This window comes from Rhincodon typus, chromosome 2 (genome assembly GCF_021869965.1).
Source record: "Rhincodon typus isolate 14 chromosome 2, sRhiTyp1.1, whole genome shotgun sequence".
Lineage (NCBI taxonomy): Eukaryota > Metazoa > Chordata > Chondrichthyes > Orectolobiformes > Rhincodontidae > Rhincodon > Rhincodon typus.
Genome location: NC_063333.1, coordinates 50308061 through 50320312, shown reverse-complemented (window position 1 = coordinate 50320312; position 12252 = coordinate 50308061). Strand labels below are relative to the sequence as shown.

Genomic DNA, 12252 nt, shown 5'->3' with positions numbered 1-12252 from the left:
GAACCTAGTTCTAAATTCTCCACAACAGGAAACATTCCTAACATACACACTTTGACAAACCCCTTAGGATCATTTTTATTTCAATCATGTCATCTCTTACTGTTCCAAATGGCAATGGATACAAGCCTAGCATGTTGAACATTTCTGCACACATAGAATCCCTACAGTGTGGAAACAGGCCCTTTGGCCCAACAAGTCTGCACCGACCCTCAGAGCATCCCACCCAGACCCATCCCTCTATAATCCACCTAATCTACACATCCCTGAACAGTATGGGCAATTTAGCATGGCTAATCCACCTAACCTGCACATCTTTGGACTGTGGGAGGAAACTGGAGCACCCGAACGAAACCCACGCAGACACAGGGAGAATGTGCAAACTCCACACAGACAGTCACCCGAGGATAGAATTGAACCCGGGTCCCTGGCACTGTGAGGCAGCAGTGCTAACCACTGAGCCACCATGCCACCATTTCCTGAAAAGATAATGTACCCATTCCAGGTATTACTCTCATCAACCTTCTCTGAATTCCATCAAATACATTTAAATCATTACTTGAATTAGAAGACCAGTACTGAGCACAGTGCTCTAGATGTGGTCTCACCAATGCCTAATGTGTCTGAAGCATGACCTTTCTGTGTTTGTATTCAATTCATCTCACCATTATTCTATTAACGTTCCTAACTACTTGCTATACCTGAACAATAACCTTTTGTGATGCATGTACTAGAATGCCCAGATTCTTTCATATTTCAGGGTTTTGTGATTTCTTATCACTTAGATAATTCAATTATCTTCCTGCCAAAATAGGCGATTTCACATTTTCCTACATTATATTCTATTTGCCAGATCTTTGTCCACTCACTTGACCTATCTAGCGTCCTTATGCCCTCATCACAAGTTACTTTCTGACTTACATTTCTATCCTCAGAAAATCTATTCCCTTTATCCAAGTCAGTCAGGTATCTTCTAATCAACCTGTACTGAGACTTTATTACGCACCTCTGGAACAGGTGGGAGGCAAACACAGAACTCCTTGCTCGGATGAAGGCACACCACCACTGCATCACAACAGCCCCCATCCAAGTAATTGATTTAAATTGTAAGAAGTTGAAACACCAGCACTGATTCCTGTGGCACATTGCTTGTTACATTTTGACAATCAGAAAAAAAAAACATTTATGGCTGCTTTATGTTTCCCATGAGCTAGCCAATCCTCTAGGCAATCTTCCAATCTAGTGGAACAATCAAAACTATGGATGCTTGGAACATTAAAACCGACACATTAGATATTGCACTAGCTACCTCTTTTAGGTTCCCATTCATGACCAACGTGTGATCTGTACATTTCTGGAAATGCAGTGTCGCTTTCCCACATTATGCAACCTTTATCAAATGGCAACTCATTTTTAATGGATAAAAATGGCCTAATTTTTAAATCCAATATTTGTGTTGGACACCCATTTGTGATTCAGTCAGACATCCTTGACAGTACAGGCTCTCTCCGAGTTCTTCTTCCAAAGTCATCTGCAGTGACTGGCAACTCATCCATGTCTGAAATTAAAAACACATCATCCTGTTGGGTTCTAGGTGGATGCGGATGGTCGTCTAGACATTGCACCAACATTACAATGATTGTCTTCTGATCTTCTGTATTGAATGTTTTTTTTATAAACAGACAAACCCAAAGCCCATCTCTGCATTTAGGCTGCACCTAAAGTGGCTATCAGAGCCGTTGATTCAAAGTAACTTTCAGTTGTTCACAATCCATTTTCATTGTGAAACTATGATCACACAAATATTTTTGAAATTTTCTTACTCCGAAAAAATTGGACACAGGCTTCATGCTCTATTTGTTCATAATTATGCTCACTGGCACTACAGGTACTTGATGCAAATGCAATTGATTTCTTCTCACCATTGTCCAACTCCTAGAGACACAGCACCTACTCTTTATGGAGGGGTATCACTTGCTAGCTTAATGGTTTTTGGACACAGTGTAATACATAAGCATCATACCATCTTCCAATTTGCTTCTAGACGACTTGAGTGATTTGTCACACTCCCTAGTCCAAAGAGATGGAATAGCCTCCCTCAAGGGTTCACTCAATGGATGTAATAAAGTTACCAAATTTGATATGAATTAACTGTAATAATTCACAAAAGCCAAAAAAAAGGATCAGACCTCAGACATGTTATGAGGCTGTGACACACTTCTTTTTTACTTAAACCTTACCTTGGTTTGGTTAGCTCAGTTGGCTGAATGTCTGGTTTGGAGTGATTCCAAAAGTAGGGGTTCAATTTCCACACTGGTTGAGGTTACCATGAAGGACTCTCCTTCTCAACCTCTCCCCTTGCTTGACGTATGGCGATTCTCAGGTTAAACCATCAGCAGTCATATTTCTTTATTGCCTCGTAAAACTGTGGTGACTTTACCTTCCACTCTAGATAAGATGTTGCCCAACTTTGTCTACTCTATGCTACAAGTACTCTACTGAACTTTGAAACATTTAATTGCTTTCGCCTGAACATCATGGTTTCCTAAACGTTGAAGCACCTTCTCCAGTCTATCATTATGAGTCTACCTATTTGGAGTTGAAGTAAGTATGCCATCAAAATGACCCCAAATACCTTACAATAATTGAAAAATTCTGAAGGCTGAAGCAAAGTCAACTGACAGCTTATGAAATTGAAATAGACCCATGTGGGATTAATAGTCAATTATGACTGACTCATCATCTTTTTCAAGTCGCAGCTAGGCATTTGTGCAGATTTAATTTTGAAAAGATTCAACCTCATGCATAATAATTAGATCCTTGCGTTAAATTATCAGATGTATTACCTTTGATTTGCAGTTACTTTATAAAGCCCTTATGCACTTAACCGTAACTGTTTCCTTTGATACTAACAGTGTTGGAGTAGACCAATTACTCTGTTCAACTTTTGTCGTAATGTTTTCCATCTCAAATCTTTTCAGCTCTTGATCTATTTTCTCCCTTAGAACTTAGGACACCAGTCAAGGTTTACAGTAAACTGGCCTGGAGTTTGTATGTTGGCCTTATTTCGAGGTGACTAGCTTCACTAAACATCCTGGTACTTTTGGTGATCACATAATTTAATGTTTTGAGTTTCACTACTTCTGTGTTAAAATCTTGTTGCTGTTTAATTTCTGGTGTTTTTAACCAGTGTCCACTCTGCAAAGCTGGATTGTGACTTATTGCTACATTAATGAGTGTTCTTTCCCGCTGTTCCTTTCCATTTGGGGGATTTTCTCTCCTCCATAACTTCTTAATTCTACATATGCTTTCTTTTTGATGGTATAGCAATTCAGGAATGATGCTGATTGATGCCCCAATGTCAACCTCCATATCTACTGGGGCTCCATCCAATTTTACTTTTACTGCAAAAATACACAACTCTTCCAGCATGGACTTAATCAGGGTGGAAATTGGAAGTGGGATCCCCATCTGCCACCATTCTGCTCAATTAAATGGCCCACCAGCAAACTTGCTTGGGGGAGGGGACAAGATTCCACCCTGCATATTGGATTAGGGGACTAAAATCGATTACCTTTCTGTGCATGTGAACTCAGTGTAAAATTAAACTTTGCTATTGACAAAAATGTGAAAGTTTTTCATTCCCCATCTCCAGTTTTCCTCAGCTTGTTTCTTTTCCATATGATCTGATTATGATTGTATGAGGACACAAATTCATTCACCTCAAGATATAAAGTAAAATATTATAGAGTGTGCTTCAAGTGGTCAAATTTAACTGATGAAATAAGAATATGACAATTAAGTGTTGCTGCACATCCATATTCAAAGTATGTGTAAATAAAAGTAGATTAAGAAGGCAATGAAAATAAAAGACAAGAGAGATTATAAATGAAATTCACTATACTGGAGTAAATTGATGAATAATGAGATTTGACTAAATTGCTTTTGGCTTTTTAATATTCAACTTTATTGTGGCATTGTGCCAGCTCTGCTTCAGTGCGTTTGATGGCACAGTGTAATACAAAGCTAGATGTGAAGAAACAACAAAAATATTTTCTTAATAGAACTGGTTCCACAAGTGTGAATGCTAACTCATTAAATAAGGTTATGTTGGGTCCAAATTTCTGTTCTACGTATCCACTAATAATTAGCACTGCAGTCTGCTATAAATGCATTCTTAAAAAGTGCTTTGGAAAATTTCAGTACATAAGAACTTTATTTTTCTTGGTTTTAACTCATGAGAAATATCCTGCACAACGCCAAAAAGAAGACTTACAGGACAGTATTGGAACAATTCATTCACCTCTTTGGTTTAGTCACTGTATCATTTAGTTTTTGTGTTGATTGAAAATATATATTCAGAATGCTTAAAGATTCTTAATTTGCATTTTCTGAAAATAAATTTATTTCTTGTAATTTTGATTCAATGTAAATATAATTAGGAAGAATAAATTGGGAGTAACAATGTAGGAAACAACAGGATGAAATGGTCATGTAGTAGATTGCAACAAAATAAAAGGTAATGCATTTCAGGAAAATTACTTAAAGATGAAGGTAAACCACAAATGGTAAAATTTTCAATGCAACAAGGGAGAATAATTATATTTAAGTGCAAATACCCAGTCCAGAAATTAGATAAAACCAGACTAATGATTAAAGAGAAATGGGTGAGAAAAGCATCCAACGTGCTGAGCATATTTGCAAATGTAGTGGCTGCCATGAGGCGTCTGTGACCCATGAGTTATTTGACTCTTTTCACACACACAAAGGAAGGCTAATACCTGCTTGGTGCACCACTTGGTGCAACCGCTTGGTTCTTTTTCTCTGTCCGAAGGCAGGTACAAACTGTAGCACTGTGACCTCCACCGTGGGTAGGACAAGGAGGGAAGTCCTGAATCCATTCTAGCCAGCATATTGATCAAATCCTATGCTGTTGGCACCAATCTGCACTGGCCATTCAGCTGACTGAGCCATTCAGTCCCTCAAGGAACCTATGTTACTGTGGTAGCATGCCCTTTTCCATGCATGTTGTGGCTGAAGCTATGGATAGTGGTTGTAGAGGCTCCAATTTATTTCCAGAACACATGGCTGACCAGTAATTACACCCTCTCTTACCGATTGACATTGGCATAGTTGAACGGATGTTCAAATTGATTCATCAAGTGCTGGAGTAAGACTTGAATCTGAAGCTACTGGCTCAGAGTCAGGGATAATACTACCACAGCTCAACCCTTTTAATGCTACCTTTATCAAACCATTTCACCCTGATCATTGAAGAATGTCTTTTATTTTTAAAAAGTTTTCATTTCAAGAATGAATGAAAACAGTCATAAAACAACGGCTGCTCCACATCTGGAATATTGTATGCCGATTTAGGTTTCTCACTGCGGATTGAACAACTCTAAAAATACACATGAATATTGTCCTGTTTGATACTGGCAATAAGAGGGTAAGCAACAATGATATTTTGAAATTAAGACAATCGCAAATTACGGTGGGATGCTGAAAAACTAAAATAAAAACAAAAGATGCTTGAAATACTCAGCAGGTCAGGCAGTATCCATGGAGAGAGAGAGGGAGAGAGAGAGAGAGAGAGAGACAGGTGATGAATGAAACAATTTGACGAAAGGTCATCATTAATCTGCATCAGTTACTCTGCTCCTGCGTCCACAGGGGCTGCCTGACAAGCTATTTATTCTCAGTGTTTTCTGTTTTAATTACAGAGAATCAAATACCTGTTTAATGTTTATTTGTCCTCTCAAATAGAGGAGGGGAGCTGAGAGAGTATTCAGAATGACAAAAGGCATAGACATGGTAAACATCGATCATTGAAAGTGATGTTATAATTTTTTTTCACTGAAAGTTAAATTAATGCCAAACTTAATTGGTGTTAAGATGTCAGTCTTGCTTATGGGAGCTTAATGTCCAAGTTACCTATAGAGCTTCTTCGCCTATATCAAATTGTAAAATTTAGCGTAAAACAAGCACTTTTTAATTTCAAAAATATACTTTATTCATAAAAATATTTTTATATACATAGTCACTAAAGCAGTTTGAATCTGTACAGTAGCATATGCACAAACAACCAAACATTGGAATTTTACTCTATCCAGCAAATAAACCAAAGGCACTCCTTACTCATACAAGATTATAGTTACATACATTTGAGGCACTGGGAGGGTCGATAACTGAACGATTTAACTTTGGCAGAAAGACCTTAGATGGTGGTCTTTCCCTTGCAGCTTGGCAGCAGCTTCCAATACAAGCACAAATGCAGTACCATCAATTAGGGTAACAGCACTCGCAGTATTCACTATGGTTTCTGACTTGGCTTTCTCCTCTGCTGTTTCTCTTCTTTTATTTAGTGTGATGGTTTTGGCTTTATGCGCAGCTATATCTAATGGCATCTGACATTGAATACCATGGCTTGAATTATTCAAAAGGAAATGCGATTAAGGATTATTTTAATTTTCCTTGGCTTATAATTGTGAGACTATTCAGGCCTCTGTTTATTATAACAGTTAAGAATTATGATAATTAAGATATGTCCATCTAGTAATGTATGATTGATTATAGCTTTATTTATATGAATATTTTATTTTCCATTTCACATTTAAATGTATAGCCTAGAATTGTCTCTGTTTGCTGAATCCATTTAATTGCCTGTTACTTCCAACTGTCTTTGCAGGTATTGTTCACATTGCTTCCTGTAGTCCATGTATATGCAATCAGTGCCACTGCACCTCCTGATCCCAAAAAACAACAGGGGGCAGTGTACTCATGCCCTGTGTACAAGAAGCCCAGACGAACTGATTTGACGTACATCTTCTCTCTCTATCTGAAAACAATACAGATTCCTGACCACTGGACCCTGCGAGGAGTGGCTTTACTCTGTGACTGCAAATAAACCCACAATTAGACACAGCAAAATGCACATTTAAATATTCTTGTGCTTAGTAGAACATGAAATTATATTCAAAATTGTCTAGTTGTGTAATTGTGCAATAGTTTTGTAACAAATGTCGGCTAGATAATGTATGCAGTATTCAAATGGGAGAGGTTGTGCATAGTGAGATACATTCTAACATTTATCCTTGGTGCAGTAATGGATCAGTTCAACCTGTTTGATACTGTGCTTCTTCCACAAATATCCAAATAATGAGGATGAGAAAAGACTCACTGGTCTATCCAGCCTGTACCACAAAAACAAAAAGGCTGTAAAACAGACACTGATGCACTCCCATTGAATGGCAGAACTGAACATTTGTTGTTTCTTTTTCCTTTTAGTTTAAAACATTCCATTTACTTTTTCTAAAGGCTGTTAAATAAACTATTATTAGCTGTCAATTTGATGAATGTTACTTTTTTAACTATTAATCTGTATTTTGTCCTTATTCATAAATCTGTAAATTAAACATAATAAAAGAGGTACTTGATTTTCCATGTGGTTAAATGCTTAGTACAGTCACTGTAATTATCATGCAATCATTGGTAAAACATTCACTTTTCTGAAAATTATACTTGAACCTAAATAATTAAACTTAACTTTGAACAAATCTTGTTGCATTTATTATTCTCTTATTCAGCAGAGAGTGAATCGTTGTCCTCTTTAGGATAAAAACAGATAACACGTAGGTCAAAAAATTCTGTGTCCTTCTAGTGTAATTACCACAAATTTGATATACAGCACAAAGAATAAAATAGAGAGGTTAGTGCATGGCGCGTTAAGATATCAGAGTCAGTTCTGGTGCAGAACAAACCTGTATAAGAAAGGCTAATTACACTTCTGCAGCATTAGGATGAATATCCTTGCAGGGTTACAGAGGATTTAACTAATTTGGGAATAGGGGAGTACAACAATGAAGCCAGAGTGAAGTTACAACATGCACAATAAACTCTTCCTTCCTCTGTCACCATGGCCTCAGTAGCTTCTACCTCAGATGCAAAGAATTGATTTAATTCTGCAGCCATGCCCTTTGCCTCCATCTATATATTCCCTTTTTTGTGCCTAATTGGCACTACACCTCCTTTTGCCACCCTTTTGCTGTTTATATGGCTACAGAAGACTATGGGATTCCCTTTATGTTGGTGGGTAGTTCTTTTTCTCATAATTCCTTTTGCTTTTCGAGTATGACACTTGTCAAGGTGCAAGGACATGAATTAAAAGTGTGATATAAACCACCATAATTAATCTGATACACTGAATAGATTACCCAACCCATACAAAGACAAAAGATATTTGATCGACATGCTGACTCTAGACCGATTAGTTGAAGATGCTCAAGGTTAGTCTGATTACTTTGTCCAGAGTCACTATGAACAGTTGCAATCAGCAACTGCTGAAGCTGAGTAACCATGAGAGTTACAAAAGATCATTATTCAGGATTGGCCTTGTTGTATTAAAGATGCACCTGAGCAGATTTGTTCATTTTGGTCATTCGGAGACAAACTTCATATATCAAGACTGAGCAAACAAATCTTAACATCAAAAAGTGTCACACCAAGGTAGCACTTCTCTCTTACAACAATAACACGTGAGTACTGAACAGCATCGGCAGTTCTTACTGTCATTATGTGAATCTTTGTACTGGCTAGGGATGAATCAGAATTGTCAATGACTTGTGAATTCTTGTGAGGTTTATTAAATATATCAACATCAGCAGGAGAGGGTGCATCATCAGTGCATAGGAAAAGTAAACATCCTTGTACTGGATTACATCTCTAAATTTCCAATGTTCGGTGACCTAACAATACAATAAGCATGACCATCATTGACTCGATGAGTGCTATCTTCAGTTTATTCAATGTTCTGGTGCAGATAGTGCCTGACAATGGATTATGGCACACATGTACTGAGTAGGGAGTAAGCCCATATCATTATCAATTCCCCACTATCCATGCTTGAACAGTCTAGCCGAAAGCATGGTATGCACTATCAAATCAATGATCATTAAATGTCGAGCAACAAAGTAACTCTGTCACATTGCATAACTGCATTTTCATGCAACACCAATGGAGAAGGGATTATCATCACCAGCATAATTTATACTTAGAAGGCAAGTGAAAATTACTTTTCCCAAGAATCAATTGTCTAACCATTCTGAGACACAGGGCATTCCTATTCAAAGACAGAGGAGAGTGAAAGCACCAAGCAAGTAGGTACAGAACTAGCAAAGCTGCACAATGGGCAGAATGTAATTTAGAGAAAAAGTAAATATGGAACCCACTTAGACTATACAAAGTAATTACTAATCATGGTGCTAAATTTCAAAGGAACAGATGCCAGTTCAGACCAATGTATGGCACACCAATCATTTATGAAGAAAATGAGGAAGAACACTCCAACAATGATAATTATGCAGTGATGCTGAATAGCAGCAACCATCAGCAAGACAACCTATTATCAAACTATTGCAATACTGAATGTAGGATGTCACTAAGGACTTTGATAAAGAGCCATTTTGATAATGCGGCAGTGAAAATGTTCTGGGCAATGTGGGTATGAATTTGAGATGTGACAGCATGTTCAAGGAGAGGAAAAGAAGGTTAAAGACGGAGCAATAGTTTGCAAAGTTGAAGATGTGTTGGAACTTTGATGAAGAGGATGTTGAGAGCAGAAGAAGACAGAGATGCTTGTACTTGAAGACAGTGAATAATAATATCAGCTGACATGGAGGGCAGGAAGGAAAGATGGGCTAGTTAGTTGTTTGATGGGAATAGCATTGAAGGAGCCAGAGGTTGAACACAGAGAGGATTTGAGGAGACAGTGAAGAAAATCTAGAAAAGTATATGAGTTCTGGGTTGGGATGGAGGAAAATCTTAAAGGAAGTTTGGGTCAATGGGTAGAATGGAGGGAAGCAGCATAGGTCACTGAATGGATTGCTCCAAATTTGGTGGCAAAGAATCCATGAGTTTCTTGCTCATATTGTTGGAGGTGTCAGTGGAGGAATTAGGGGGAAGGCTTTCAAATTACATTTGCAGTGGAGAAATGTGCACGTACAGTGTTATCTTTGTGTTCCAGGATTATTCTGAACAGTGATCAGTTCAGCACAAAAAAGCACAACTTGATTATGCTTGTTGTGATCCAGACAGATCTCCTTTCTTTCCTTTACCTCATAATCCCAGTGCTGGCCTTGAACCTACCTTATTCTGTAGCATCCACTGATTGGCTTCTCATATGCCTGAAAGGGAAGTCTGTTAATCAAGCTCGTTTCCATTTGGAGAAATGATTCATGTCATCCCATGCATAAAGTGGAGACAAACACAGCAATGTGTGGGGAAGCTTAACCTTCAGGTTCTACTCAATTGCCTCCATGAGCCAGCTAAATTCAAAGTCAGACCTAATGGCAGGAAGACAGGCAAAGTATAATTTTGTAAGACAGCACAGAGATGAGGGTAATATTTAGTCTTCAAAACATAGGGATTTCTCTGGCTAAGTGAATAGAATGCCCGTTATAGAATTTATCTGATTTACATTCCATTGGATTCTAAAACAGTCAAGTATTTGAATACATCAAATTGCTGGCCATGCAGTTAAAAACAAAAATGTGACCTCAGTTACAGGCATATTCGACTCTGAACAGTACCATCGGAGAATAGCCAGCACATACAATAAGATGGTGCGTATACTATATATTCACTCTCTATCCTTCTAAAGTAGCAATGCTGTTGCTCACCGTAATCAATGTCCCAAGTAATCTGGCTGTAATTTATGGTTTCTGTTTATAAAGCATAATCAAACAATGAGCACTTCTAGGAAGTATGTATAAGATTTCAATAATTCTACCAGGATCTATTATAGCCAATTCTCTAAAATGTGCCACCAGCTACAAATTCTCTGGACTGATTATCAAGGAGCCTCTTATTGAAACAGAAAATAAATAACTCTCATCAAATTACCAAATCACAGTTTCAGTTTTGAACTGAATAACAGTGCAGTAAAATATAAGAAAATAAATTAGACTATACTTAACCCTTTCCAGCCACCTCTTCATGGCAAGCTGTGCATGTACGAAACATCAATCATATTTTAAATACTCTGGTGAAAAGGAATCATCATTTCTTCAAGGTTAACAGCGCTGTCTTTTGTCATAGCCAACTATTACTACTATTCTTTCCAGAGATGACAGAAACTCTAAGAGTAGAATAATACTTACTTTGTGTGAGTGAGGTTAGGACTTCATTACTTCATAGAATGTGGGTGTTAGAGTACAAGAATGAAGAGGATAATACACTCAATTGTCTTGTGAGCTGTAAATAACCTAACAGGTTAGTCTGTGCAAAACTATAAAGCGATAGATTTTCTAAATATGTTTCAAGGGATTTAAAAAACCACCCAACTGAATAGGCATGAAAAGTTTAAGCTTATTTTCTGTGTGATTATGATGGGTGATTTCAATTGCTATAACAGAGATTTGCTCTGTACAGCTTTAGTAATGATATCATCATTTCCAGGGGGCAGTACTGCACCAAATAGGTTATTTTAATCGTGAGTGAGTTAAACAAACACAGTTCCAGATTATTGGCGCAGCCAGTTCTATCAGCATTGGTGACAACAGTCTTCCCAACTCAACCACTTAAACTAAAGTATTTAAAAAAGCTCAATGGAAAGAAGGACCTTTAACACTGAGAGTCTGAATTAAGAACAGCAAATGCTGCAATTAGATTGGGGTATGTCCAATATGGAAAAGAGAGAAAATAAAGTGAACATTTTGGGTGGTGCCTTTTGGATGAAATGTTAGCTATCTACTTCCCATGTTCAGAGATCTTCTGCCTAAATGCAGCATTTTAAGCTTTAATTTGTTTTTTTAACTTGTTCACTTACATTTTGCTTCTTTCAAATTAATTATCGCAGATATCATAAAACTTCTCTATGGCTTATCACTGGTTTTATTCTGGTTGAAATGTCCAAACCAAACCTGCCAAGAAATTCTGACCCGTGTTCTATAAATGCTTGTTTAAAAATTGCATGTGATTTATATAGTCTGATCCTTTGCATTACTAAAATATCCAAGGTGAATCTTATTCTTAGATTTTTTTAAACACGAAATGCATTCAGTTTATGGTTAAATTCAGTAATATCCTTTATGTGTTGGCAGTAAAACAGAGCACGTGACACAGAATAAATTGCAAGATTACCACATCTCTACAAATGGATTTCAGTTCCATTTTAAAATGCTGCCAGAGCGTTAACAATAGAATTACTGAAAACCTATTATTTGCTTTTCACAGTGATGTGATTTCATGGTGATGTGA

General features: G+C 37.4%; 1 protein-coding gene across 1 annotated transcript in view; it reads left to right on the top strand.

The window, feature by feature from the left end:
- LOC109911901 (dynein axonemal heavy chain 5-like) overlaps window positions 1-7518 on the top strand; it is a 274289-nt gene extending 266771 nt beyond the window's left edge. The window contains exon 48 of the mRNA XM_048607992.1: window positions 6686-7518. Within this exon, the coding sequence (XP_048463949.1) occupies window positions 6686-6904 (219 nt within the window). The 3' untranslated portion in view covers window positions 6905-7518. The remainder of the gene's footprint in view (window positions 1-6685) is intronic.
- The last annotated feature ends 4734 nt before the right edge of the window (window positions 7519-12252 follow it).